Source organism: Culex quinquefasciatus, chromosome 2 (genome assembly GCF_015732765.1).
Source record: "Culex quinquefasciatus strain JHB chromosome 2, VPISU_Cqui_1.0_pri_paternal, whole genome shotgun sequence".
Taxonomy (NCBI): Eukaryota; Metazoa; Arthropoda; class Insecta; order Diptera; family Culicidae; genus Culex; species Culex quinquefasciatus.
In genome coordinates, this window is record NC_051862.1 from 124228070 (window position 1) to 124255751 (window position 27682).

General features: G+C 39.7%; 2 protein-coding genes across 3 annotated transcripts in view; one reads left to right on the forward strand and one right to left on the reverse strand.

Annotated features, from left to right (window-relative positions):
- The window catches only part of LOC6048798 (probable G-protein coupled receptor CG31760), a 191818-nt gene that overhangs the window by 131367 nt on the left and 32769 nt on the right, over nt 1-27682 (reverse strand). The gene's annotated exons all lie outside the window — the stretch shown is intronic.
- On the forward strand, nt 6918-11058 carry LOC6049442. Its single transcript, XM_038253568.1, has 3 exons — nt 6918-7159; nt 10501-10593; nt 10857-11058. Exons 1-3 carry the CDS (start codon nt 7079-7081, stop codon nt 10938-10940), a joined length of 258 nt encoding a protein of 85 aa, XP_038109496.1. The 5' UTR covers nt 6918-7078; the 3' UTR covers nt 10941-11058.

Consider the following 27682-nt stretch of genomic DNA (forward strand, 5'->3'; position numbering starts at 1 on the left):
ATCTAGTTGAATCAAGTGGAATGCTGAGTATAAAATTCCCTGTCCATCAGCCACTTCATTCTCATCCAAATCCTGACATGGGTGGTTCGACCTTGCCCTTCGCCAATATCAATCAGAGTACGTAGAAGGAACCTTCATCTCACTCAGTAATCAATTCATCTGGAGTCTCGGGGCCATCGACCGCCTTGTTCATGGGTTGTGTGATGAAAGATTTTACGGCTCTTGATCCAAAACGGACGTTCATACTTGTATGTATTCCGGTATAAGATTAGGTTGATAGAGCAGAACCCCCCAATCGTATCCCAGAACATCACCGTACTACACGGCTCTCAGCTGTCCGTCGTGGTTTTAACAGCAGTCTCGAAATAGATGACTGGTTTGGTTCTCCATCTGCAACCTAATCAATACCCGGAGCAAACTCGAGAAACGACTCGACTTATGCTGCTGCCGATGTCCTCTGCTATCTGTCTGATGAAGAGTGGTTCAGCACTCAACAGCAGCAAGCTTCTCACGGATAATCTTTTTTCTCCCTTTCCAAATACAAACAGTATGCAGAAGACGAAACGGTCCGCAACGAACAACATATCTCGTACATGTGTGTGAGAAGGGACACAAACACAAACAAGAGGATGAAGGAAAACGTCGTGTGTCAGCAGAAATCACCCAGCGTAGTGGAGGTGGTTTGGTTGTGACACGTGGACGGACGTCGTGATACACGGGATGATAGTGCTTTTATGTAGAGCAGGGAGCTGATAGATGTTTCCAGGAGCTTTTAGATTTGCCTGATCATCAATAAAGCTCGTAATTTGTAGCTGTTTAGGATTGGCAATGTAGTACGCTTGGGTAGATGAGGATTATAGTTGTTGGTAACGTCTTTTTACATTGATCACAGCCAAATTATCTTGACAATTTACGTTACCTGATTTTTGTTTTACTCTTTATCACTTTTTTAAAACTTTAACTTTGAGATGCTTACACCAAAATTGGGTAGATTAATGGTACCGTTTACGGTCTCAGAGAATACAGTTCGAGATGGCCGAGAGAATTATCCCGGGCAGTCGGTAATAACAAAATCCATAGCATTTCCATAACAAACACTGTTAAAATAACAGAAACTAAATGGAATATTCTTGAAAAATCCATTTTTGCATACCTGCCCACCATTGAAAAAATGGCTAATATCCACTTTTGGCAAAAACGAGATATTAGCACCAGGTGGTAGAGGATGTTCCAACGCATCTTCTGGAACTTGAATTTTACTGAAATAGTGTTTAGATTTGGCTGCCGATGCGAAAAACCAAATCTAATTTAAGCAATTTTGTCGATAATTTCAACATAATGATGATTTCAACTGCGCCACCTACAACTAATTTTATCAAAAGCATCGGAGAAAACCCTAGTTCATCAGTTTTAAGGTTTAAGTTTTATTGAAAAGTAATGTCGGGATTTTTGATTTAAATTGGTTTTGGACTTGATGGTTCAGTTATAGTTATTTGCAGAAAATCTTAAAATTTCGTATATGAGAAAATTTAATAAATCTATTGAGATTTTTTTTCGGATAATTGATGTTGGACTTATAAACATCCATTTTCCGAAAATGAAAATGATTAATTTTCAGAGCTCTATAAGATCAATGAACATTATTAACATGAGTGTTTGCTCTGATGTTTTCGATTAAATTAGGTGTATAAGGTGAAGACCGTGAGATAAAATTATGATATTTTCAACAAAACTGCAAGGTTTGGCATACCCAATAATTTCTAGAAGTAACAAATATTCCCATTTTCTTTACTGTCAAAAGTGATAAATATACATATGAGTCACTTATGCAATCCTGAGCTGTTTAGAATTTGGAATGATTTACTTTTTTACTGTAATGTAAACTTGGTTTTCATCAGTTTTAAAACAAACAATTTTATGCAAAGCAGATGCAAGGTAATACTCGTCAAATTTGTTAATCAATGAATTACGACGTTGATTCCGTTGCGAACATAACATTTACTCAACTGCAGTGCGTTCATTTGAAAACCAAACATGTCCGTTTTCTTTTTCAAGAGCAAGTATCTCATTCGACAGAAAACTGAAACAAAATCCCCATCCAATAGATAAAATCCCCGAACAGAAGCCATGGTAGAATCTACTGCGTGTTGCGTTTCTCTCAAGGAACTTTTGCAAAGACAACATCGCCATCGGTCCATGTCCCAGCCCGGGGACTCCCCGGGTATTTACGTAGGCGTTGATGGAGCCAATTTCTCCAAAACAAGTAACTGCTGCGCGCTGTCGCATGGTGATGGTGTTATATTCTTTTGGCGCAATTGAATATTAGATGGTAGTAAAAGTAATGTCAGATTTGAATATTTTGATTGGTTTAAATTTGATTGCTACAGTCAAGACTCACCAAAATTTAAATTCCGATTTCAACCTTCCGATAATCGAAACATTGGATAATCTAAGGTTAGGATTCAACATTGATTGATTGATATAAAATAAAAAAAAAACATTATGCAAACAAATATGCATTAAATGAGCTAAGAGATCATTACACTAATGGAGAGAAGAACAACGTGGTCCTGCTACTTTCAGTGGTCGTTGTCTCTCACAGCGAATAAACAACTTCTTTATCATCGCGTGGACACACACTTCTAAAGTTTCTGTAGTGAGATGTACAAAACGTAGCAAAGAACTGGGTCTCTAGTGACAAGTCTGCATTTACACAGTTAAAAATAATAACTCATCTTATTTAGTCGTAATTTTTCACGAAATTCACATTACTTATTTTTTTTACTGTTAATGAGATTTTAAGTCAGAACTGATTTGAACATTTTTCACCGTGAAATTTATCTCCCAAGATGACTCACGTGTGAACGAACACCGAGCCGGGTCGGGGATCCACAGACGATGAAGTGCCGCAACTGTCTGCGACCCGGTGAGCGGCGATAACAATGTGGGATTGAGGCGAATAAAACTTAATTACTTTCAAGCTCGTTGGCATCACTCTCGCTTTCATTAGGTTTTACACTGTTTTGCTTGTGTTTCAGGCATTTTAGAGAATATTTGAAACTTATTCGAGGAAAGTTGTAACTTTTACCTCAAATTTAAAAAAAAGACGACATATTCAAGTAGACACAAAAACGAGTAATAATCTAAGAAACTTTTTCACAAGTTTGCTGCTTGACGTCAAAATGAAACTAAACATTCTGCTGATGATTTAGATGATGTCTGCAGGGGTAAAATGGACAAATTGCATTGCAGAAATTTGTATAAAAAAATGGGGGTTCTAAATACAAAAAATGTGGCAATTTTCAGCACATTTAAAAAAATCTTTGAGAGTTGCTCATTTTACCCTAAACGCCATTAAAGGCATGACGATGCCCAATTTAAGAAGAATGCGAATGAGCAATATTTACAAACCGATAAGGCCATCAAAATCTAGAACACTCTTTCTTATCAGGGTGGATTCTCATTCTATTTCATTGAAATGAGTCTCTATTAAAGAATTTCACAAAAATATGTACACGGAGCAACTTTTTAATGGTGCACATCAACCAGAGCTTTTGCACCAAGATTTTTTTTACAGACATCATAGTACCTTGAAAACTTCAAATTTGTTATTCATTCCCTAAACTACTGTCTACAAAATAATTTACAACATAGTAGTACAACATTTTTACAGGATTGGGTCCGTAAGATTGACAATGTTGGAATCAGTAGACAACAACTTCCTTGGTTGCTGATTTAGCTCTTCTAAATGAGCACATGATTAAACGATTTGTTAGAGTCATTCGTCAGTTTGCACAGCTCAGAAGTCGAAGAAGAGCCACCAAAGCCGCATTTAAAAATTTAAAGCCTGCTTTTCTTCCTCAAAATTCCTCGCAAATTCCATATTTTTTCCCCCATGTCTCATTGATGACCCGCCCGTGTGGATCAATCGGACCGCGCACTGGACTCATAATCCAGAGGTTGCCGGTTCGAATCCCGCGGCGGGCGCTCTAAAATTCTTTGTGTAAATATGGGTATTCGGCGCCGTCGCTCCGTGCCATACTTTCATACACTTAGGAGCCCAGGGCGGCGAAGTCCTTGTAGATAAAAAGGAAGACACTAGTGGTTGGTACTAGCAATGGTGGCCGACAGCTATAAAGTCAACTTCGTTTTTCTCATTGATGACTGCTCTACCCTATAATTTATCTTTTTTTAATTTTTTGGTTCTTTCAAGCACGAACAGTATGGCCCAAAGTATGGCCCGCGGGCCAAACGTGGCCCGCGAGGTGATACTTTGTGGCCCGCGGACCCATTTTGAATGATCATGTAAAATAGCCCGTTGACCACTTGTAAAGTGATTTTATACTTTTTCAAAATTAAGGTTTTTTTTAGCTTTTATATGCTAATCTTTTTTATTTTTTTGCTAATAAAAAGAAACTTATGATTTATCAATATTTTGATCCCCACTTTAGGATACAAATAATTTGTTCAAAATATTTTATAATTAAAACAATTCCACACGTTTCAATGTGAGTGAAACTTGTAAATATCGTCAAAACTTTCACCAAACATTTTTAGAAATATAAAAAAAAACCTTCAAGTTTGACTTAGGTAGCATTCTGTAAACTTGGGAATAACATTATTTGATATTTGAAAATACTAGTCCAATAACATTTTATGTTATTTATAACAAGATTTGTTATTCGTCGTTATGATTTTTTTGTTATTGAATTGTTATTGTAATAACAGACTCATCACCTTTTTAGTTATTCTTCGTACAAATCTTTGTTATTATTTTTTGTTATTTTAACAACTAATCCGATCAACCCAATAACAGTTGGAGGTATTCTTCCATAACAAAAAATGTTATTCCAAAGTTGTTTTGGCTTTCAACCAATATCAGACTAACAACAAATTTTGTTATGATAACCTAATCTGTTATTAAACCCTTGTTCAAAAATGGATTTTTCATGAAGATTTTATAACACTTTCTGTTATTTTAACAGTATTTGTTATGAAATGGCATGAATTTTGTTATTACCGTCTGCCCGGGTGACCCTTTTATGAACTGACCCTCAAACTTACATTGCACTTCCTTTGGGGTTTCGAACTCATTACAGTTAGATAACGAATCTGATTGACTATCAACTGACAAAAATGTGGAAATCGGAGGATCAAGTTTGCGGCAAATATTTTACAAAGCTTTCGTCGATCAACCCACCCCTCCACCATTATTAAAAAAATGGCTCGAAAAACCAGGAGCAAAAATATTTAAAAATGGCTCGAAAAACCAGGAGCAAAAATATATTTTCAAAAAACTTAAAAAATTGAAATTTAAGTGCATTCAGCTGAAATTAATTAAGTATGCATTCCTTTGCATTTAAAATCATTTGAGCATGTTTGGGTTTATTAAAAATAATTTGAATTTTAGTGAATTTTCGATGAAATAAATAAATGTTTTTTCGCTTTTCTTTGAAAATAATGATTGCAGGTTAACTATACGGAAGCTTAAAACTTTTCTAAAAGTTTTTTTTTTCATTGAAATGTTGAAATTCTGGCTCTCAACGATTTTTCATTAGCCACACTTAACTTATAGATAAATTGTTCAACACGTAATGTCACCACCATTTTCGAAATATAAAAACAAAACTTTAATTTTTTTTTAAAACACAAGTACATTCAGCTAAAAACTTTTTTTTTTTTCAAATACCAGAAACAACAAAATTAACAATACCGATAAAAACCCGTTATTTTGTGGTTTCTATTATTTTGAATAGACTTTTTTTTGAATAACAGAAATGTAATATTTTACATCAAAATAACGTAATTTTTTTTTAACAACCTTTTTTGTAAGTTTGGCCCGCAAGCTCATTTGAGCTTCAAATTTGGCCCGGCCTCCAAAAACTTTGAGCACCCCTGACTTAAATGGTCTCTTACTTTGTTTTATCATGGAATATCTTCATGAAACTTTCAGGAGTTTTTTAAAAACATCTTTTGAGCGGATTTAATAAATTTTCAGCATAATGAATTATTTTTGATTTTCTACATGTATGTAACCCCTTAAAGACGTTCTGTGAGCCAAAGAGATAGTTCAAATATATTGCAAGGCGTTAATATGTTTTCAACACGATTTATTCTTCTTTCTGTGATAATAATTGTCTTGTGTCAAGTTTACTTTCGATAGTATGTTCATTATTTCAAGCAGCATATTTAAACAGTTCCATTGAAAATTTTAGATCAAAGACTGAGCTGACTAAATTAATTATTTTTTTTTAAGAATTATTTTTGCAAAAAAACTTTTTCTAAATTTATATATATTTCTTAGAATTATGAATTCCTTTATTAAACTTGTTGAAAAAATTGTGTAAGTTCTTCCATTCTTTCAAAATAATTTATTGTTGATTCTGTTTTTGTGAGTTTTTGCATTCCTTCTATTATTAGTTCTTTAAATTGTTTTTTTTTTAATTCAAGCATATTTATTTTTTTCAAATTGAATTATTCTTGTTCTCAGTTCTGTTTTTGTGAATTGTTGAGTTCTAAGAATAGTTGTTTGAGAAAAAATCTGAACAATAAACATATTTTTAAGAATTTTGATTTAAACAAAATAATTTATTCTTGTTTAAGTAATATTTTTGCACACGAAACAAGGTATCACGACAAAGTACTAATGATTATCACATTTTCACAAGTTCAATATCAACTTCCTCTCAAAACAAACATTCTTTATCAGTACTTCAAACCCAAACAAATATTTATTCAAACAAAACTCACTCTTTTCAGCACCGTCCCAACTAGTAGTCAAGTACACTTACAGCAAAAACAACTGAACTTGCTCACTCTTGGGCTCATTGCTCTCTTGTCATATCCTTCGTATGAGCGCAGTGAGTGTCACTGATGGAGCTGATGGGGCGCACTAAATAAAAGCCTCAAATCCCTCCCAACCTGCTGTCAGTGTCAATTAATTTCTCGAGCAGGGCGCAAGGAGAGAAAAAAGAAGAAGTGTATCAGAAGGCAGCCAGGCGATCAGTTTTGTACTATATTTTTTTTGGTTCTCAATTAATAGTCCTTTAGGAGGTGTCCTTTCTTGTTTGTGGACGAAATGAAGCAACAAACCGTTTTTGTTCTTTTGGCACTGCTGTTGGTGTCGGCGAGCTGTGCCGATGCATTGGTGTATGTTTATGTGAGTAAAATAAAGTGTTGCAATTATTAAAATTCAATCAAATCAGTTAAGGCATAGATTTACTTACTACACAATCATCCTTAATGCTGTGAATTTGAGTTTTTATCAGTCATGAACAAACCTGGAAGAGAAAAAAAAATGAAAATAATTAGAATCTTAAACTTATTTACAAAAAAAAAGTGATAGTTTAGATCATAAATGCAATGGGCAGAAGTGTCGGTTAAAGGATAATTATTACCATATAATTTCAAAACTAATTATGTCATAGTGAATAGTTTAACATTCTTCAGCATTTATTTCGTCTGAAATTTATTTGATGATAGTGATTTGATCATGAAAATCTAATTCATCACGGTTTTGAAATTATGTGGAATTTGTGTAAAGCTGTTGCAAATCTTTATCAAAGTTTATGTTCCAAAAATCGGGGAGCAAATTTTTTTTAAGAAACGTCAAAGAAATAAGAAGGAATAAGAAGCCCAATCAACTGTGATCAGCATAAATTTATTTTTCTGCGTTGGTTATCAAATTAATAATTTTTGGGCTCGTTTCAATTATAAAACAATTTTTCATTTTAATGTTGAAAGCATGGCTTGTAATTTAAATTTTTATATTTAGTTTATAGTATAGTTTTTATTTTGAAAAAATCATACCGTAAACTTTGGCGACATTAATAGGATTTCAATTTATTTTTGGAATATTTTCCAACTGTTAAAGTTTTTCTCAAGATTATTATTTAATAAACATTTACGGGGGTAGGCCAAACAAGATCCATTTAGTCTACATAAGCTTGACGAATAAACAATTTTTGAACAATCTTTGAAAAAAAGTTTTTTCAATAGTGCTTTAAAAATAGCTGAAATAGCGTTGAAAATTCTTATTTTGAATTCCGGGGTGACTTCAATAGTCATAGTTTTTTCTTGTTAGAATTAGATTTAAGGTATTCAAATATTAATTATACGTCAAATGTACCATCGCTAAGATTAGTATGTGTTTTTAGTTAACTAAGTTTATTAGCTGTTTAACAAAACACATATGAATTTTAGGTAAAATTGTTAAAACGTAACAGTTTTGCCTGAAATTCGTTAAAACTAGTTTTGGTTTAAAAAATTATCGATTCATATTGTAATTTAAACTGGATTTGAAGCACGAATCAAAAGTTTTCAAACCTTATATGAAATTAGTTCTACTGAAAATGCCTTTAAATTTGAAGATTATTTTGAGTTCTGTTCCAAAATTAAATGATATTTATTATTTACAAATTCATTTTTACTTTGTCTCAAGAATCCGAAAATACATTCCGCTTTCAGATTCGAAATAATGTTCGTTGAGAAAATCATGACACTTTGCGAATAATTTTATTATGATTTTTTCCAACATTTTCTCAATTATAGTAAATTCACTATTTAAATTTTTCAAAATTTTATGAAAAAATCTTCTTGAAGAACTTTTTTAATTTTAATTTTTTCTACCATGGTCATTATAATTCCATAGCATTCCATACGTATTTAATTTGAACTCTTCATTTTGCAGAAAAATCACAAACTTGTCAAAATCACCCCGTTTTACGGTATCTCGGAATCCTGTTGATGAACTCCTCCCATTTTTTAGTATGTTACGTAAAATTTTTCGGGAATCCGAGAAAAATATTTTTAGACACTGTCAAAACGGCATTTTGAAGTTTCATGCTACCTTTTCAAATGTTAGGCTCAATTTTTGGTCTTCAAGCTATTTTTGACCAACTAATCATATTTCATTTGTGTACAAGACAACCAAAATCGGCTTAAATGGTGCCGAGTAATGATTGAAAAAAACTATTTTTTTGCGAAAATTACCATATTTTGGACCACCCTAACATGCCATAGGTTACCCTAAAGGTTTAACAAAAAATACCCCTTGTGTGTGTGTGTGTGTGGTCCAATCCAATACCCGCTAACCGGTAGCGAAATTATGGGAAAGTATAATTTGTATCAGACTTTGTATAAGCCGAATGCTGATACAACTTATCTCAGTCCCGGGTATTAGGTGGTGATAGCCCTCGCGCTGCTTCCAACGACCCATTTCAGAATGGCAGAGATCCTAGCGGCCCAATTCCGAGGTCGTTGGGCATTGTTCGGCCCCGCCTTAACATAGAAGCAAGCACCAGATGGATCCTTGATCTATCTTAAGACTCCCAATCCCTTCAGGCAAATCAGGGATCAGAGCGTATTTAATATGAGAAGAATACAACATGTTATATAACCTTCAGATGGCCGACTGGTTAGAGTCCCAGACCATCAATCCAAAGGTGTGAGTTCGAATCCCACCTGATTCAAGTTTCGTTTTTGTTCATATTCAATGTTCCAATTCCTGATTCCAAATTTCAAAGGTACCGACCGGGATTTGATCCCTGAACCTTCTGCTTGTGAGGCAGAAGCCGTAACCATTAAGCCACGGAGCCGGTCAGGTTTAACAAAAAAATTTCTACACTACAACTTTGTAGAACATTTTTACACTCTAAAGTTATACTGCAAAGTTACAAAAAAACACAAAATTTAAAAATGAAAAAAATTGTGCTCAATGAAAAAATGACCCGTCTGGGTTATTGCAAATTCGAAAAGAACATTTTTTTTTTTAAATGGCGTGTCCCATTTTTTCACAAACAACTAGCGTAAAATCCCAAGTAACATTTTTTTCCAGGAGTTCTACAAGAGCTCTTCAACATAGCTACAGCATAGCAGTTTGGACCGCGGTAGGATAAAACTCTCTCCAAGTACTCTTCCAAACTCCTGAAGAAGTTTTGAAGAGAATTTTATCCTACCGCGGTCCAAACTGCTATGCTGTAGCTATCTTGAAGAGCTCTTGTAGAACTCCTGGAAAAAAATGTTACTTGGGATTGAGAACGTCGTCGAAAAATTGAGCTCGGACTCGTGATCAGGGACCAACATTACCCGTTTGGACAAAGTTTCACGCACATCGGGCCAATTTTCCCGATTTCGTGTGAGTTTGCAGAGAATGTTTTTAAATTTAATCTATTGAATTCATGAAAAAATATTACATACCAAGAAGGGACACTGATGTTAACAAAAAAAGTCCATGAAACAATATATTCTAAGAAAGCTTTTATCAGTACTTTAACTGAAATCGAAACTGAAAATTTTCTAAATTGTGTAAGGGTTTGTAAACCCAATCTCATCCCCAGACCCAATTTTACCCCTGTTGACAGTACTTGACAAATATATCAGTCAAAAACCCATTTGATATCAATTCAATCCCTCAACATCACACATCTCAATCACACTTGAGAGAAGAAAAAAAAAAACCTGAAATCTCATCAAATTTAAACTCCCTCCCTCCCCCAATAGGCAAAAACCTGCTCCACCTGCCGATCCCTGGGAGCAAGGAACTGCGGATATGGATCCCTGGGCTCGAAAAAATACGTTTCCTGCGACGGTGCGGTGAGTATTATGATGATTACGTTGGATGGAGTGTGTGTGTGCTTGTGAGTGTGGTGGTGCTGCTGGTTATCAAAGAGGATAATAATCCCCACCCCTCAGCCCCCACCCACCGGTGGTGAAAAAGGGGTTCCTACCAAACCATGTCACCAAACGTGTGAACCAAATCAAAGCGAACGGTTGATTGCTTTCATCACATGGGATTTCACATGGAGAAATATAAATATATTTTTCTTTTCGCTCTCCTCGACATTATCCTTCCACAGACGGCGATAAGAAACTGTGACGACTGCAGGAGACGGTTTGGGACGTGCCAGGATCGTTACATTACCGAGTGCTTCATTGGGTGAGAAGCTGCACGAGAGCTCAGCGAGGATTTTCTGGGAACCGAACTGGATGTGATATCAAGATTGCAACTTAGTTTATAGAATGATGGACGATTCCACTTTGGACGATGAACAAATAAAGAAAATTTTGTATTTTTAATGGTAAAGATCGATTCAAAAAATCAACTTTAAAACGCCCTTTATCCTGAGCAAAAAACTTGCATTTAATAACTGAACCCACCTTAATTTGCGTTCCCTCGGGGTGCAGCCTGACAGAAGCTTTTCCCTGGAGCAGCTTCAACAAGTCACCCCCACATTATGCTACACTGTATTGTATTGTATTCGCGACGCCATTGTTTCATGGGCTAATGTTTGGACTACGGTGGAGCTTTTGAATGCCGTTATAATACGTGCCATTTAGCTTTTATGGAATAATACAGGCTCGGTGCGGTATCGAGCAAGTGTTTGCACATTGTGTGCATACAGAAATGGAGCCTGCCATTATTTCCAGCAGCAAATTGTGTGGCGTCATTTCCGACGGATTTAACACGTTTTATTGATGGCTTCACCAAGTAGTAGTACCTGTAGCGTGCAGTTTGTAGCGAAAGTCATTGTTTGAAATCAATGGGGCAGGAAAACTTGTTGAAACGGTGCTTGGAGAAAATTTATAAAGTCATTAAATATTTAATAGTCCTTTCCTTCATTTTCAGCACGAATGGCATGTTAAACGAAAAATGTTTCTTCAATTGCGATAAGCAACATTGTAGATTCCGTAAATCACTATGGTTAACGGAAAGGTCGTCCTTATATTACGTCATTTCATATGTTACCTTTCATTCGATTTAAAATTTTATTTATTTTTCTTGGCACATGCAAAATTTTGAAAGCTGTTACATCTTTTATAGAAGCCCCCCATCGCGTGCTTTGCCTAAGTGACCATTGAAACAGTACAAGAAAAACATTTCCCCACTCCTCCTCACCTGACAACCCTTCGCGGACAGGCGGGCTTTCGTGTTTCAAGAGGGTAAACTTATGAGTGTGTGTGCGAGTGCGGTAAAAGTAATGGAAATGAACATAACAACCAGACGTTTAGCCACTTCCGTCCCCTCTCTTGCTCACCTCAACTCAGCCTCGGCCACGTGGTGCGTGGTGGAGCTTTCACAGCAGGCCATTTTTATTTCCAACTCTCTTTTTTCTCTATACTCAGACACGCACCGAAGTACACTGGATGGTTGAGTGGAATACTTTTTTTTAGCTTCAGTCGCTTCCGTTGTTTCCGTCGAGCGTTTTCCGGTTCGTTATCTGTGGCTGGTCACTGGCCACTACTTCATGCTGTGGTAACCTACTTCCGTTTACACGAGTGGATAAAAACAACTCATTCTTTATTTTTAAAGATACTAAATCAGTTCAATTTGAAATAATATCAAGTACTCATGGATAAATATTTAAAACGCCCAGGAATAAAAATTCGTTCTTTTTGATACCGACTAGCGACATCCCGAGAGCATAACAAAGGGACAAATTGATTGTTATGCAGTGTTGAAATGGATATGTTGTCCTCCCCCTCACACAAAAACCGGAAATATGTTGTGGTGTCGGCATGTCGATGACAAAAAGCTTGCGTAGGAGTACGTTTGTCTCCTTGTTTTTATTTTTTTTTTCTAAGAGATAAAATTTTTGACTTGTTTTTTGTTCAAGCAAAACAACAATGCAGTGAAAAAAATCGATTATTGAGGCACTTTGTCAATTTTTGAAATTATTTTTAACATCAGAAGTGGTAGATCCTTGCGCAAGTTTGTAAATGTATAATGGAAGTTTTTAGCACTTTGAAACTCATAACTATTGAAGTATGTGATTTTTCTAATTATGGTATGGCAAATGAGACACTTGTGATTTTTTTTAGTTTTCATTGATTTTTGTATTTTTTTAATAATTTTATTTTGTTCTTTTTGTTGCATTTACCTTCTACAAAAGTGTTCTAACATTGACCAAAATATGACATCGTTCTTACTTTTACAGTCAGAGTTTTTGCACAGTCTTGTTGTAGGCTCACTTGAGAGGATCAATGAGACACTCTATGAAAATCAATTTATTTAAAGATTCAATTTATTTATAGAATATATTTCATCTGGTAAGGTTTGTCTTAAGAATTTATTAAACGTGTACTTGAGTACAGAACAAAAGTTGCATTTTGGAAGGTTGAAACTTTGTTTCGTTGAATATGTATTAGGTACCAAGAAAAAGTTTATAAGTTTTTTTTATGAAAAACATTTAATTTTTAGATATATTTTATTAAAAGTTAGATTTTTATCGATGTTCTATATCGATATTTTATATCGATTAATATTGAATTTAAACTTAATTCGAAGCAGGAATCAAATGTTCAAAAAATCTAAAAGAAAGCTCCTGCCTTTCACATAGTATATGGATTGTATTCAACTGACAATGCCTATAAATTTGAAGATTTTGATTTTATTTTGATGCTAAAACACATGGAATTTATTACTTAGAAACCTGGGTGATGAATAGAATGCGTAACGTAATTTTCGAATGATCCCACTTTGTTTACATCTACAAACTAGGAGGCTGTTCAAGCACAAGCATGACTTTTTTCTTACTGGTAGATGAGCTGTTTTATAATCAGTGTTATACGTTTTATTTTGTCTAGTTTTCTACATTATTTTGCTAGAAAATTGTGTGTGTTTTCAAGTTTCGTTCGGTTAGAAGAGGTTTTTCTTTTTTACGGGTGACGAAGAACTGCGACGAGAGTGTCATTCTGCGATGTCGAAGATAAATACCTTGGCTTATTTTGGAATCCTGCAGCTCTTTCTGGTCCAGCGAAAAATCATCGCTAATTATAGCAAAGCTGATCCAACAAACAGAAAAGATTTTCACTAAATCAGTAGGTTTGAAAACGGAATCAAATAATTAAGACAGCTTCTGGATGGTACAACCACATCGACTCTGTAAACAACTTCCATTCATAATTATAAAAAATGACGATCTCGCCTTCAATGTTCTTAAGATTCGTTGACTTCAACTTTAGGTCCTCAAAAACCAAAAAAAATCTTGCAAAAAAAAAAAACAATTTTTGGTCGACAACAATACTTTCCACTTTTGGCGAACAGTAAATTGGTTCCACTTTGACAGTTCAAAATTCAGCACCCAGTTAGAAACTAATTCTGTCTTCTCCAAGTAATGTGGAAAATTGTCCAAAAAAAAAAAAAAAAAAATGCATTCTGTTTTAAAATTCGAACTCATTTTCATAGAGAAAATCATGACACTTTCAGAATATTGAAATACTTTTCAATTTTTTTTTTTAAATTTTCTTAATTATTGTTAACTAACTTCTAAAACATTTTAAAATTTAATGAACACTTCTCTACCACAGTCAATACGATCCCCTACCATTCCGTAAATATTCAATTTGTACATAACATTTTTCGAAAATAATTCAAATCAATCAAAGTCTCATCAACTACCAATGTCACCCCGGTTAACGGTAATCATCATGGTTTGGTAATGTTTAATTGAAGGTAACTTTCCATTACCAGGTTACCAACCAGACATACATCGGTTTCTAACGGCTCTCGGCTCTTGATGGCATTTTCGTGCAAAGTCAAAATATGCTTGCTACCCAAGATAAAACCTTACTATCTTTTAAAACATATCAAAAAATTAAAAACTTCAATGAATTAGAATTAAATTTGATAATGGGAAAGACTTAAAATTCATTGACCCTCGGTCCTAACCTGGTCGTAGCACCTAAAAGGACCTAATAAAAATAAGTTATGAAAAAAAAAAAAAAGACTTAAAATTAATAACACAACTGCAACGACCCTCGCCCCGAAACACTCCAGTTTTTCCATGCGCCGACGCAAGCATAAATAACCTAGCACCAAATTCTGCTCCCCGACTTATGATGTCACGGTAGAACGACAAAATAATTAAGCTCGTGCAACTGATCATGAGTCATACGCCACCCGAAAAACCCTTTATAGAATATCGCCAAATAATAGGCAATTAAAGAATTGATTAAGCTTTCGATTTCAACGGGGCGATGTTATAGCGCAGGGGAAATTGAGGGAGTGGCATAATTTTATTCATGGACATGTCAATTCAGGTAGAAACACGGCTACCTCATTATGAAACTCATTTTTAAAACTGTGTAGGTTAAAGCAATATCAACATTCTAATGTCGTAAATCAAGTCTTTTGCAAAAGGGCTTAAACTCATGACTTTCAGTTTAGAGTCGAACTCACGCAACCACGCGGACAGCCAGACAAAACCACAGAGGTCAGCATAAAAAAGTTCATGAGGTTCATCGATGCTTTGCATCGAAACTGACCATTTTTCCAAACTTTGTTGGGAAACTGACTAAATAAGTCGAAATAATTGATGAGAGTTCGACTGTTGTTATTATTTTGAGTTTGATCGGCTACTCAGTCTGGGCAAAGTGAAACGCTGTTTATGCTGTGTCCGACGTTTCGGCGCTGATTGGCGCCTTCTTCAGGGGGAACTATTAATTAATAATTTATTGTTAGAAACACATAGTAGAGGAGTTATTACAGAAAACCATACATAGCTTGACGTTTCTTGTTAGCTGCCTTTTCTAAGGCTAACGTCATAAATTCCATCAAAAGCTGGTGGTACACTGACTAAAATTAACAAATAATGTGAGATTAGGACATTTAGGGGCACTGAATTTAACAATTAAATATCTCACACTGTCGCTATGGTCACAAATTTTGTGGCGGTTCGAGTTACTTTGTTCGGGATATGATTTGGGCATTAAGGGGTATCATTTTCATCGGGTACGCTTTGGGTCAAATTGTGCGGGCGAATTTGATGTGTGTCAGTGTGTTGGGGTCTAATAGAGTGTAACACAGAAGCGTAAGGCGTCATCCATAAAGTATGTCACGCTCTAGGGGGGGAGGGGGGGTCTGAGCAAGTGTGACATTGCGTGTTATAAGTATAGGAAAAGTGTGACAAAGGGGGGGAGGGGGGGTAAATTTTGGCTGATTTTAGCGTGACGTACTTTATGGATGAAGCCTAAGCTGTGTTCAATCCATCGACATCCACTCTGTGGTTTACTGTGTGTTGAGTGTTGAAGATGTGGCACATTTCTAAAAATGGCAGTGTGTGTGACATGAAGGTTGTGTCTACAATTTTTGTGTTATCAATTTGAAAACGGTGGCCTGTGTTTACACAATGTTCAAGCAAAGCAGTTTTGTCTCTGATGCTATCCATATCTGTCTCAGTGTTTGTGTGATCTGTAACAATGTTTTCCAATTTGTTTACATCTGATCTGTGGCCTGAAAGTCTTGTACTAAGTTTGTTTTTTGTCATTCCAATGTAACATTTGTTACAGCTATTGCAAGGAATTTTGTAAATAACATTGCTGTTTTCATGGTGGTTTTTGGGGTCTTTCACTTTGGTGTGTAGGTTGTTTACAGTGTTGGTTTGTCTAGAGGCAATGCGCCGAAACGTCGGACACAGCATAAACAGCGTTTCACTTTGCCCAGACTGAGTAGCCGATCAAACTCAAAATAAGTCGAAATAATTCTTGAGGAAAGTCAGTTCCAGTAGCAGCTCAAGTCCAGATCCTCTAAGGAAGACCAGACCAGCCAGACCCACCAGCAGCCACCAGCAGCCACCAGCAGCCATCAGCAGCCATCAGCAGCCATCAGCAGTCTTCAGCAGCCACCAGCAGCAGAGTCCCCACTCCAGCTGGACTTAGCCGTTTGAGAAATCCACCCGGACTTAGCCGATTGAGAAGCCCACCCGGGACTTAGCTGTTTGAGAAGTCGGCCGCGACTTAGCTGTTTGAGAAGTCCACCCGGGACTTGGCCGTTGGAGTTCATCAGCATAGCAGAGTCAACACAGCACTTGGGGTCTGGTCAACCCTGGTCTGGTGCAGAGGAGCGGAAGGAACAAAAATAACTGCTTACATCTATAAAAGTGATCGAAGGAAGATTTAGTGGACAACCTCATTGTCAATAAAGTAAGTGAAAAGATTTTGAGTGACCAGTGCCTAAGTATTGTGAAATATCACAATTCCACAACCGCTCGGCTGGGCGGTGCACAACTCGATATTATTAAAGTATAAAATGGGTGCGCATGGATGCTTCTGTCGATTTGAGCTTATCCAGAGAGCCCAAATCTATCATACCTTGACACATCTGACGTTTACTGACATCAATTTAAAAAATGTCGAGTTGCAACAAATAGGATCTGTTCGGAACTAGATTTTTGTAACAAGTTGCAAAATTTTTTTAGCTATACTTGAATATCTCAGGATTGAAATCAACTTTTGGGGATCTGAGATGGTGTAAAGGTGAGGCATTGAAATTTGCACAAAATGGCGTTCTTAACTCAATTTAGCTCAACATGCACGTGCGTCAAAAGTGCACTCAAAAAAATGAGTTCGCGTAAACGTGAACAGAATTCATGCCAACGGGAACTAGGAAAAAAAACTGTTCAACTTTCATGGTGCAATTTTGAATTTTGAACAGTTTTCTTCCTGGTTGAACTCTAAACGTGAAACGCGAACTTTTTTGACAAAGAACTTTGTCCTAAGGGCTCTATTCTGGTGAGGTGTCAATCCAGAAAAACGAAAAATGTCGCGCGTTACGAAAATGTTGCATGCTTGGTACTGCGGAAGGGGTCAGCAACGAATGAAGTGTGGCAACAATGGTGCAACATTCTCGCGTGACAGTTCCAAGAAAGCAGGAGACGAGGCAAAATTTGCACCATGTTGCCACATTTCATGCGGACTATAAAAGCTAACAGATAGCCTCTGAATAGTTAGTTTTGACCGAAAATCCGTCAGAGACGGATCGACGGTGGTAATTTTATTGCTCACACACACATACACACATTGAAAGACACAGGTTGTGCACCACCTTGGGAGGAATTCTGTTCTTAAGAACATTGTTAGAACGGTCACTCGGAGACCAGAATGATTCAAGGCAATGGGGTTGGGACCAAACTGGTAGGATATTGGCAACACCCGGAGTGGCCATGGCGCTGAGGGAAGGTTCTACCGGGGGGACATTTATCGAACCATACGACTTGGGGCAATATGGGTATCAAAATTCATGATTTTTGATACTGGTAAAGAAAATGGTTATTTTGACAGGATTGGCCACACCCGGACAGGCCATAGCCCTGAGGGAAGGTTCTACCGGGGGGACATTTATCGAACCATACGACTTGGGGCAATATGGGTATCAAAATTCATGGTTTTTGATACTGGTAAAGAAAATGGTTATTTTGACAGGATTGGCCACACCCGGACAGGCCATAGCCCTGAGGGAAGGTTCTACCGGGGGGACATTTATCGAACCATACGACTTGGGGCAATATGGGTATCAAAATTCATGGTTTTTGATACTGGTAATGAAAATGGCCATTTTGACAGGATTGGCCACACCCGGAGTGGCCATGGCCCTGAGGGAAGGTTCTACCGGGGGGACATTTATCGAACCATACGACTTGGGGCAATATGGGTATCAAAATTCATGGTTTTTGATACTGGTGATGAAAATGGCCATTTTGATAGGATTGGCCACACCCGGAGTGGCCATGGCCCTGAGGGAAGGTTCTACCGGGGGGACATTTATCGAACCATACGACTTGGGGCAATATGGGTATCAAAATTCATGGTTTTTGATACTGGTAAAGAAAATGGTTATTTTGACAGGATTGGCCACACCCGGAGTGGCCATGGCCCTGAGGGAAGGTTCTACCGGGGGGACATTTGTCGAACCATACGACTTGGGGCAATATGGGTATCAAAATTCATGGTTTTTGATACTGGTAAAGAAAATGGTTATTTTGACAGGATTGGCCACACCCGGAGTGGCCATGGCCCTGAGGGAAGGTTCTACCGGGGGGACATTTGTCGAACCATACGACTTGGGGCAATATGGGTATCAAAATTCATGATTTTTGATACTGGTGATTAAAATGGCAATTTTGACAGGATTGGCCACACCCAGAGTGGCCATGGCCCTGAGGGAAGGTTCTACCGGGGGGACATTTATCGAACCATACGACTTGGGGCAATATGGGTATCAAAATTCATGGTTTTTGATACTGGTAATAAAAATGGCCATTTTGACAGGATTGGCCACACCCGGAGTGGCCATGGCCCTGAGGGAAGGTTCTACCGGGGGGAGATTTGTCGAACCATACGACTTGGGGCAATATGGGTATCAAAATTCATGGTTTTTGATACTGGTAAAGAAAATGGTTATTTTGACAGGATTGGCCACACCCGGACAGGCCATAGCCCTGAGGGAAGGTTCTACCGGGGGGACATTTATCGAACCATACGACTTGGGGCAATATGGGTATCAAAATTCATGGTTTTTGATACTGGTAATGAAAATGGCCATTTTGACAGGATTGGCCACACCCGGAGTGGCCATGGCCCTGAGGAAGGTTCTACCGGGGACATTTATCGAACCATACGACTTGGGGCAATATGGGTATCAAAATTCATGATTTTTGATACTGGTGATTAAAATGGCAATTTTGACAGGATTGGCCACACCCAGAGTGGCCATGGCCCTGAGGGAAGGTTCTACCGGGGGGACATTTATCGAACCATACGACTTGGGGCAATATGGGTATCAAAATTCATGGTTTTTGATACTGGTAATAAAAATGGCCATTTTGACAGGATTGGCCACACCCGGAGTGGCCATGGCCCTGAGGAAGGTTCTACCGGGGAGATTTGTCGAACCATACGACTTGGGGCAATATGGGTGTCAAAATTCATGGTTTTGATACTGGTGATGAAAATGGTTATTTTGACAGGATTGGCCACACCCGGAGTGGCCATGGCCCTGAGGGAAGGTTCTACCGGGGGGACATTTATCGAACCATACGACTTGGGGCAATATGGGTATCAAAATTCATGGTTTTTGATACTGGTAATAAAAATGGCCATTTTGACAGGATTGGCCACACCCAGAGTGGCCATGGCCCTGAGGGAAGGTTCTACCGGGGGACATTTATCGAACCATACGACTTGGGGCAATATGGGTGTCAAAATTCATGGTTTTTGATACTGGTGATGAAAATGGCCATTTTGATAGGATTGGCCACACCCGGAGTGGCCATGGCCCTGAGGGAAGGTTCTACCGGGGGGACATTTATCGAACCATACGACTTGGGGCAATATGGGTATCAAAATTCATGGTTTTTGATACTGGTAATAAAAATGGCCATTTTGACAGGATTGGCCACACCCAGAGTGGCCATGGCCCTGAGGGAAGGTTCTACCGGGGGACATTTATCGAACCATACGACTTGGGGCAATATGGGTGTCAAAATTCATGGTTTTTGATACTGGTGATGAAAATGGCCATTTTGATAGGATTGGCCACACCCGGAGTGGCCATGGCCCTGAGGGAAGGTTCTACCGGGGGGACATTTATCGAACCATACGACTTGGGGCAATATGGGTATCAAAATTCATGATTTTTGATACTGGTGATTAAAATGGCAATTTTGACAGGATTGGCCACACCCAGAGTGGCCATGGCCCTGAGGGAAGGTTCTACCGGGGGGACATTTATCGAACCATACGACTTGGGCAATATGGGTATCAAAATTCATGGTTTTTGATACTGGTAATAAAATGGCCATTTTGACAGGATTGGCCACACCCGGAGTGGCCATGGCCCTGAGGGAAGGTTCTACCGGGGGGAGATTTGTCGAACCATACGACTTGGGGCAATATGGGTATCAAAATTCATGGTTTTTGATACTGGTAAAGAAAATGGTTATTTTGACAGGATTGGCCACACCCGGACAGGCCATAGCCCTGAGGGAAGGTTCTACCGGGGGACATTTATCGAACCATACGACTTGGGCAATATGGGTATCAAAATTCATGGTTTTTGATACTGGTAATGAAAATGGCCATTTTGACAGGATTGGCCACACCCGGAGTGGCCATGGCCCTGAGGGAAGGTTCTACCGGGGACATTTATCGAACCATACGACTTGGGGCAATATGGGTATCAAAATTCATGGTTTTGATACTGGTGATGAAAATGGCCATTTTGATAGGATTGGCCACACCCGGAGTGGCCATGGCCCTGAGGAAGGTTCTACCGGGGGGACATTTATCGAACCATACGACTTGGGGCAATATGGGTATCAAAATTCATGGTTTTTGATACTGGTAAAGAAAATGGTTATTTTGACAGGATTGGCCACACCCGGAGTGGCCATGGCCCTGAGGGAAGGTTCTACCGGGGGGACATTTGTCGAACCATACGACTTGGGGCAATATGGGTATCAAAATTCATGATTTTTGATACTGGTGATTAAAATGGCAATTTTGACAGGATTGGCCACACCCAGAGTGGCCATGGCCCTGAGGGAAGGTTCTACCGGGGGGACATTTATCGAACCATACGACTTGGGGCAATATGGGTATCAAAATTCATGGTTTTTGATACTGGTAATAAAAATGGCCATTTTGACAGGATTGGCCACACCCGGAGTGGCCATGGCCCTGAGGGAAGGTTCTACCGGGGGGAGATTTGTCGAACCATACGACTTGGGGCAATATGGGTGTCAAAATTCATGGTTTTTGATACTGGTGATGAAAATGGTTATTTTGACAGGATTGGCCACACCCGGAGTGGCCATGGCCCTGAGGGAAGGTTCTACCGGGGGGACATTTATCGAACCATACGACTTGGGGCAATATGGGTATCAAAATTCATGGTTTTTGATACTGGTAATAAAAATGGCCATTTTGACAGGATTGGCCACACCCAGAGTGGCCATGGCCCTGAGGGAAGGTTCTACCGGGGGACATTTATCGAACCATACGACTTGGGGCAATATGGGTGTCAAAATTCATGGTTTTTGATACTGGTGATGAAAATGGCCATTTTGATAGGATTGGCCACACCCGGAGTGGCCATGGCCCTGAGGGAAGGTTCTACCGGGGGGACATTTATCGAACCATACGACTTGGGGCAATATGGGTATCAAAATTCATGGTTTTTGATACTGGTAATAAAAATGGCCATTTTGACAGGATTGGCCACACCCAGAGTGGCCATGGCCCTGAGGGAAGGTTCTACCGGGGGACATTTATCGAACCATACGACTTGGGGCAATATGGGTGTCAAAATTCATGGTTTTTGATACTGGTGATGAAAATGGCCATTTTGATAGGATTGGCCACACCCGGAGTGGCCATGGCCCTGAGGGAAGGTTCTACCGGGGGGACATTTATCGAACCATACGACTTGGGGCAATATGGGTATCAAAATTCATGATTTTTGATACTGGTGATTAAAATGGCAATTTTGACAGGATTGGCCACACCCAGAGTGGCCATGGCCCTGAGGGAAGGTTCTACCGGGGGGACATTTATCGAACCATACGACTTGGGGCAATATGGGTATCAAAATTCATGGTTTTTGATACTGGTAATAAAAATGGCCATTTTGACAGGATTGGCCACACCCAGAGTGGCCATGGCCCTGAGGGAAGGTTCTACCGGGGGACATTTATCGAACCATACGACTTGGGGCAATATGGGTGTCAAAATTCATGGTTTTTGATACTGGTGATGAAAATGGCCATTTTGATAGGATTGGCCACACCCGGAGTGGCCATGGCCCTGAGGGAAGGTTCTACCGGGGGGACATTTATCGAACCATACGACTTGGGGCAATATGGGTATCAAAATTCATGGTTTTTGATACTGGTAATAAAAATGGCCATTTTGACAGGATTGGCCACACCCAGAGTGGCCATGGCCCTGAGGGAAGGTTCTACCGGGGGACATTTATCGAACCATACGACTTGGGGCAATATGGGTGTCAAAATTCATGGTTTTTGATACTGGTGATGAAAATGGCCATTTTGATAGGATTGGCCACACCCGGAGTGGCCATGGCCCTGAGGGAAGGTTCTACCGGGGGACATTTATCGAACCATACGACTTGGGGCAATATGGGTATCAAAATTCATGATTTTTGATACTGGTGATTAAAATGGCAATTTTGACAGGATTGGCCACACCCAGAGTGGCCATGGCCCTGAGGGAAGGTTCTACCGGGGGGACATTTATCGAACCATACGACTTGGGGCAATATGGGTATCAAAATTCATGGTTTTTGATACTGGTAATAAAAATGGCCATTTTGACAGGATTGGCCACACCCAGAGTGGCCATGGCCCTGAGGGAAGGTTCTACCGGGGGGACATTTATCGAACCATACGACTTGGGGCAATATGGGTATCAAAATTCATGGTTTTTGATACTGGTAAAGAAAATGGTTATTTTGACAGGATTGGCCACACCCGGAGTGGCCATGGCCCTGAGGGAAGGTTCTACCGGGGGGACATTTATCGAACCATACGACTTGGGGCAATATGGGTATCAAAATTCATGGTTTTTGATACTGGTAATAAAAATGGCCATTTTGACAGGATTGGCCACACCCAGAGTGGCCATGGCCCTGAGGGAAGGTTCTACCGGGGGACATTTATCGAACCATACGACTTGGGGCAATATGGGTGTCAAAATTCATGGTTTTTGATACTGGTGATGAAAATGGCCATTTTGATAGGATTGGCCACACCCGGAGTGGCCATGGCCCTGAGGGAAGGTTCTACCGGGGGGACATTTATCGAACCATACGACTTGGGGCAATATGGGTATCAAAATTCATGGTTTTTGATACTGGTAAAGAAAATGGTTATTTTGACAGGATTGGCCACACCCGGAGTGGCCATGGCCCTGAGGAAGGTTCTACCGGGGGACATTTGTCGAACCATACGACTTGGGCAATATGGGTATCAAAATTCATGATTTTTGATACTGGTGATTAAAATGGCAATTTTGACAGGATTGGCCACACCCAGAGTGGCCATGGCCCTGAGGGAAGGTTCTACCGGGGGGACATTTATCGAACCATACGACTTGGGGCAATATGGGTATCAAAATTCATGGTTTTTGATACTGGTAATAAAAATGGCCATTTTGACAGGATTGGCCACACCCGGAGTGGCCATGGCCCTGAGGGAAGGTTCTACCGGGGGGAGATTTGTCGAACCATACGACTTGGGGCAATATGGGTGTCAAAATTCATGGTTTTTGATACTGGTGATGAAAATGGTTATTTTGACAGGATTGGCCACACCCGGAGTGGCCATGGCCCTGAGGGAAGGTTCTACCGGGGGGACATTTATCGAACCATACGACTTGGGGCAATATGGGTATCAAAATTCATGGTTTTTGATACTGGTAATAAAAATGGCCATTTTGACAGGATTGGCCACACCCGGAGTGGCCATGGCCCTGAGGGAAGGTTCTACCGGGGGGAGATTTGTCGAACCATACGACTTGGGGCAATATGGGTGTCAAAATTCATGGTTTTTGATACTGGTGATGAAAATGGTTATTTTGACAGGATTGGCCACACCCGGAGTGGCCATGGCCCTGAGGGAAGGTTCTACCGGGGGGACATTTATCGAACCATACGACTTGGGGCAATATGGGTATCAAAATTCATGGTTTTTGATACTGGTAATAAAAATGGCCATTTTGAAAGGATTGGCCACACCCAGAGTGGCCATGGCCCTGAGGGAAGGTTCTACCGGGGGACATTTATCGAACCATACGACTTGGGGCAATATGGGTGTCAAAATTCATGGTTTTTGATACTGGTGATTAAAATGGCAATTTTGACAGGATTGGCCACACCCAGAGTGGCCATGGCCCTGAGGGAAGGTTCTACCGGGGGGACATTTATCGAACCATACGACTTGGGGCAATATGGGTATCAAAATTCATGGTTTTTGATACTGGTAATAAAAATGGCCATTTTGACAGGATTGGCCACACCCGGAGTGGCCATGGCCCTGAGGGAAGGTTCTACCGGGGGGAGATTTGTCGAACCATACGACTTGGGGCAATATGGGTGTCAAAATTCATGGTTTTTGATACTGGTGATGAAAATGGTTATTTTGACAGGATTGGCCACACCCGGAGTGGCCATGGCCCTGAGGGAAGGTTCTACCGGGGGGACATTTATCGAACCATACGACTTGGGGCAATATGGGTATCAAAATTCATGGTTTTTGATACTGGTAATAAAAATGGCCATTTTGACAGGATTGGCCACACCCAGAGTGGCCATGGCCCTGAGGGAAGGTTCTACCGGGGGACATTTATCGAACCATACGACTTGGGGCAATATGGGTATCAAAATTCATGATTTTTGATACTGGTGATTAAAATGGCAATTTTGACAGGATTGGCCACACCCAGAGTGGCCATGGCCCTGAGGGAAGGTTCTACCGGGGGGACATTTATCGAACCATACGACTTGGGGCAATATGGGTATCAAAATTCATGGTTTTTGATACTGGTAATAAAAATGGCCATTTTGACAGGATTGGCCACACCCAGAGTGGCCATGGCCCTGAGGGAAGGTTCTACCGGGGGACATTTATCGAACCATACGACTTGGGGCAATATGGGTGTCAAAATTCATGGTTTTTGATACTGGTGATTAAAATGGCCATTTTGACAGGATTGGCCACACCCGGAGTGGCCATGGCCCTGAGGGAAGGTTCTACCGGGGGGAGATTTGTCGAACCATACGACTTGGGGCAATATGGGTGTCAAAATTCATGGTTTTTGATACTGGTGATGAAAATGGTTATTTTGACAGGATTGGCCACACCCGGAGTGGCCATGGCCCTGAGGGAAGGTTCTACCGGGGGGACATTTATCGAACCATACGACTTGGGGCAATATGGGTATCAAAATTCATGGTTTTTGATACTGGTAATAAAATGGCCATTTTGACAGGATTGGCCACACCCAGAGTGGCCATGGCCCTGAGGGAAGGTTCTACCGGGGGGACATTTATCGAACCATACGACTTGGGGCAATATGGGTGTCAAAATTCATGGTTTTTGATACTGGTGATTAAAATGGCCATTTTGACAGGATTGGCCACACCCGGAGTGGCCATGGCCCTGAGGGAAGGTTCTACCGGGGGGAGATTTGTCGAACCATACGACTTGGGGCAATATGGGTGTCAAAATTCATGGTTTTTGATACTGGTGATGAAAATGGTTATTTTGACAGGATTGGCCACACCCGGAGTGGCCATAACCTTGAGGGAAGGTTCTACCGGGGGGACATTTGTCGAACCATACGACTTGGGGCAATATGGGTATCAAAATTCATGGTTTTTGATACTGGTAATAAAAAAGGCCATTTTGACAGGATTGGCCACACCCGGAGTGGCCATGGCCCTGAGGGAAGGTTCTACCGGGGGGACATTTATCGAACCATACGACTTGGGGCAATATGGGTGTCAAAATTCATGGTTTTTGATACTGGTAATAAAAATGGCCATTTTGACAGGATTGGCCACACCCAGAGTGGCCATGGCCCTGAGGGAAGGTTCTACCGGGGGACATTTATCGAACCATACGACTTGGGGCAATATGGGTGTCAAAATTCATGGTTTTTGATACTGGTGATGAAAATGGTTATTTTGACAGGATTGGCCACACCCGGAGTGGCCATGGCCCTGAGGGAAGGTTCTACCGGGGGGACATTTGTCGAACCATACGACTTGGGGCAATATGGGTGTCAAAATTCATGGTTTTTGATACTGGTAATAAAAATGGCCATTTTGACAGGATTGGCCACACCCGGAGTGGCCATGGCCCTGAGGGAAGGTTCTACCGGGGAATATTTATCGAACCATACGACTTGGGGCAATATGGGTGTCAAAATTCATGGTTTTTGGTATCGTCCAAAGTCGTATGGTTCGATAAATGTCCCCGGTAGAACCTTCCCCAGGGCCATGGCCACTTCGGTTGAGGCCAATCCTGCCAAAATGTCCATTTTCATTACCAGTATCAAAAACCTTGAATTTTGATACCCATATTGCCCCAATTTATATGGTTCGATAAATATCCCCCCGATAAAACCTTCCCTCAGGGCATTTGAATAAATTGATTACTCCTTTATTTGACCTCCTAGCCAAATGGTGTCTTCGGAAGAGTTGTTGTACTTGATAAGGGCTATCTTTTGAAGTTATTGACATACAGGGTGACGACCTTCCAGGATGTCAACCAAAAATTAACTCTGTTGGATGACGTTGTAGGGCTTTGGTGTATTGCGCAAAGTTGTAGAGGAGAAAATTTCATGAAAGTTTGTCAAAGGCGCTAAGTTTGTAGCTCTTAATCTACTACGTCATTTTTGCAAAAATGGTAAAAAAAGCACTTTTTTTGTGATAACTTGAAATGTTAGCATTTTAGCGGCCTACTATGTTCTGAAGAGTTGTTGATGACATAAAATTACACATCTTTGCCCAAGACAGCAAAATGTTGTGAGCCTTTATTGAGGAGTTATAACCATTTGTAAGTGATTTTGAGCATATTTTTAAGTTGCAATGTTTTCGAAATGGCGAATTTTGGCGCAAAACCGAACAATGCACATGAAAGTACACACAACTACATTTTCTGAAAATATCTCCGTGTCTATCGGTGTCGATTTAGAGATACATATCTCAATTTGAATTTGACGGTTTTTAATCAATTTATTTATAATTTTCAAGCGGAATCTTATTGAAACGTGGTAATAATCGGTAAATTGAAAGGGTAAATTGATCGATTTTAATATTGCTTATTGCGAGATGAAATCACGTTTTTCCTTCGCTGTGAGTGACAGGAGATTATTGCCGCCTTAT

Bases quoted from the DNA above. Each gene is read 5' to 3' on its own strand.
- LOC6049442 (XM_038253568.1), top strand. From the start codon at position 7,079: ATGAAGCAACAAACCGTTTTTGTTCTTTTGGCACTGCTGTTGGTGTCG. The intron at 7,160-10,500 runs GTGAGTAAAATA...CTCCCCCAATAG, and splicing joins ATGCATTGGTGTATGTTTAT to GCAAAAACCTGCTCCACCTG. The intron at 10,594-10,856 runs GTGAGTATTATG...ATCCTTCCACAG, and splicing joins ACGTTTCCTGCGACGGTGCG to ACGGCGATAAGAAACTGTGA.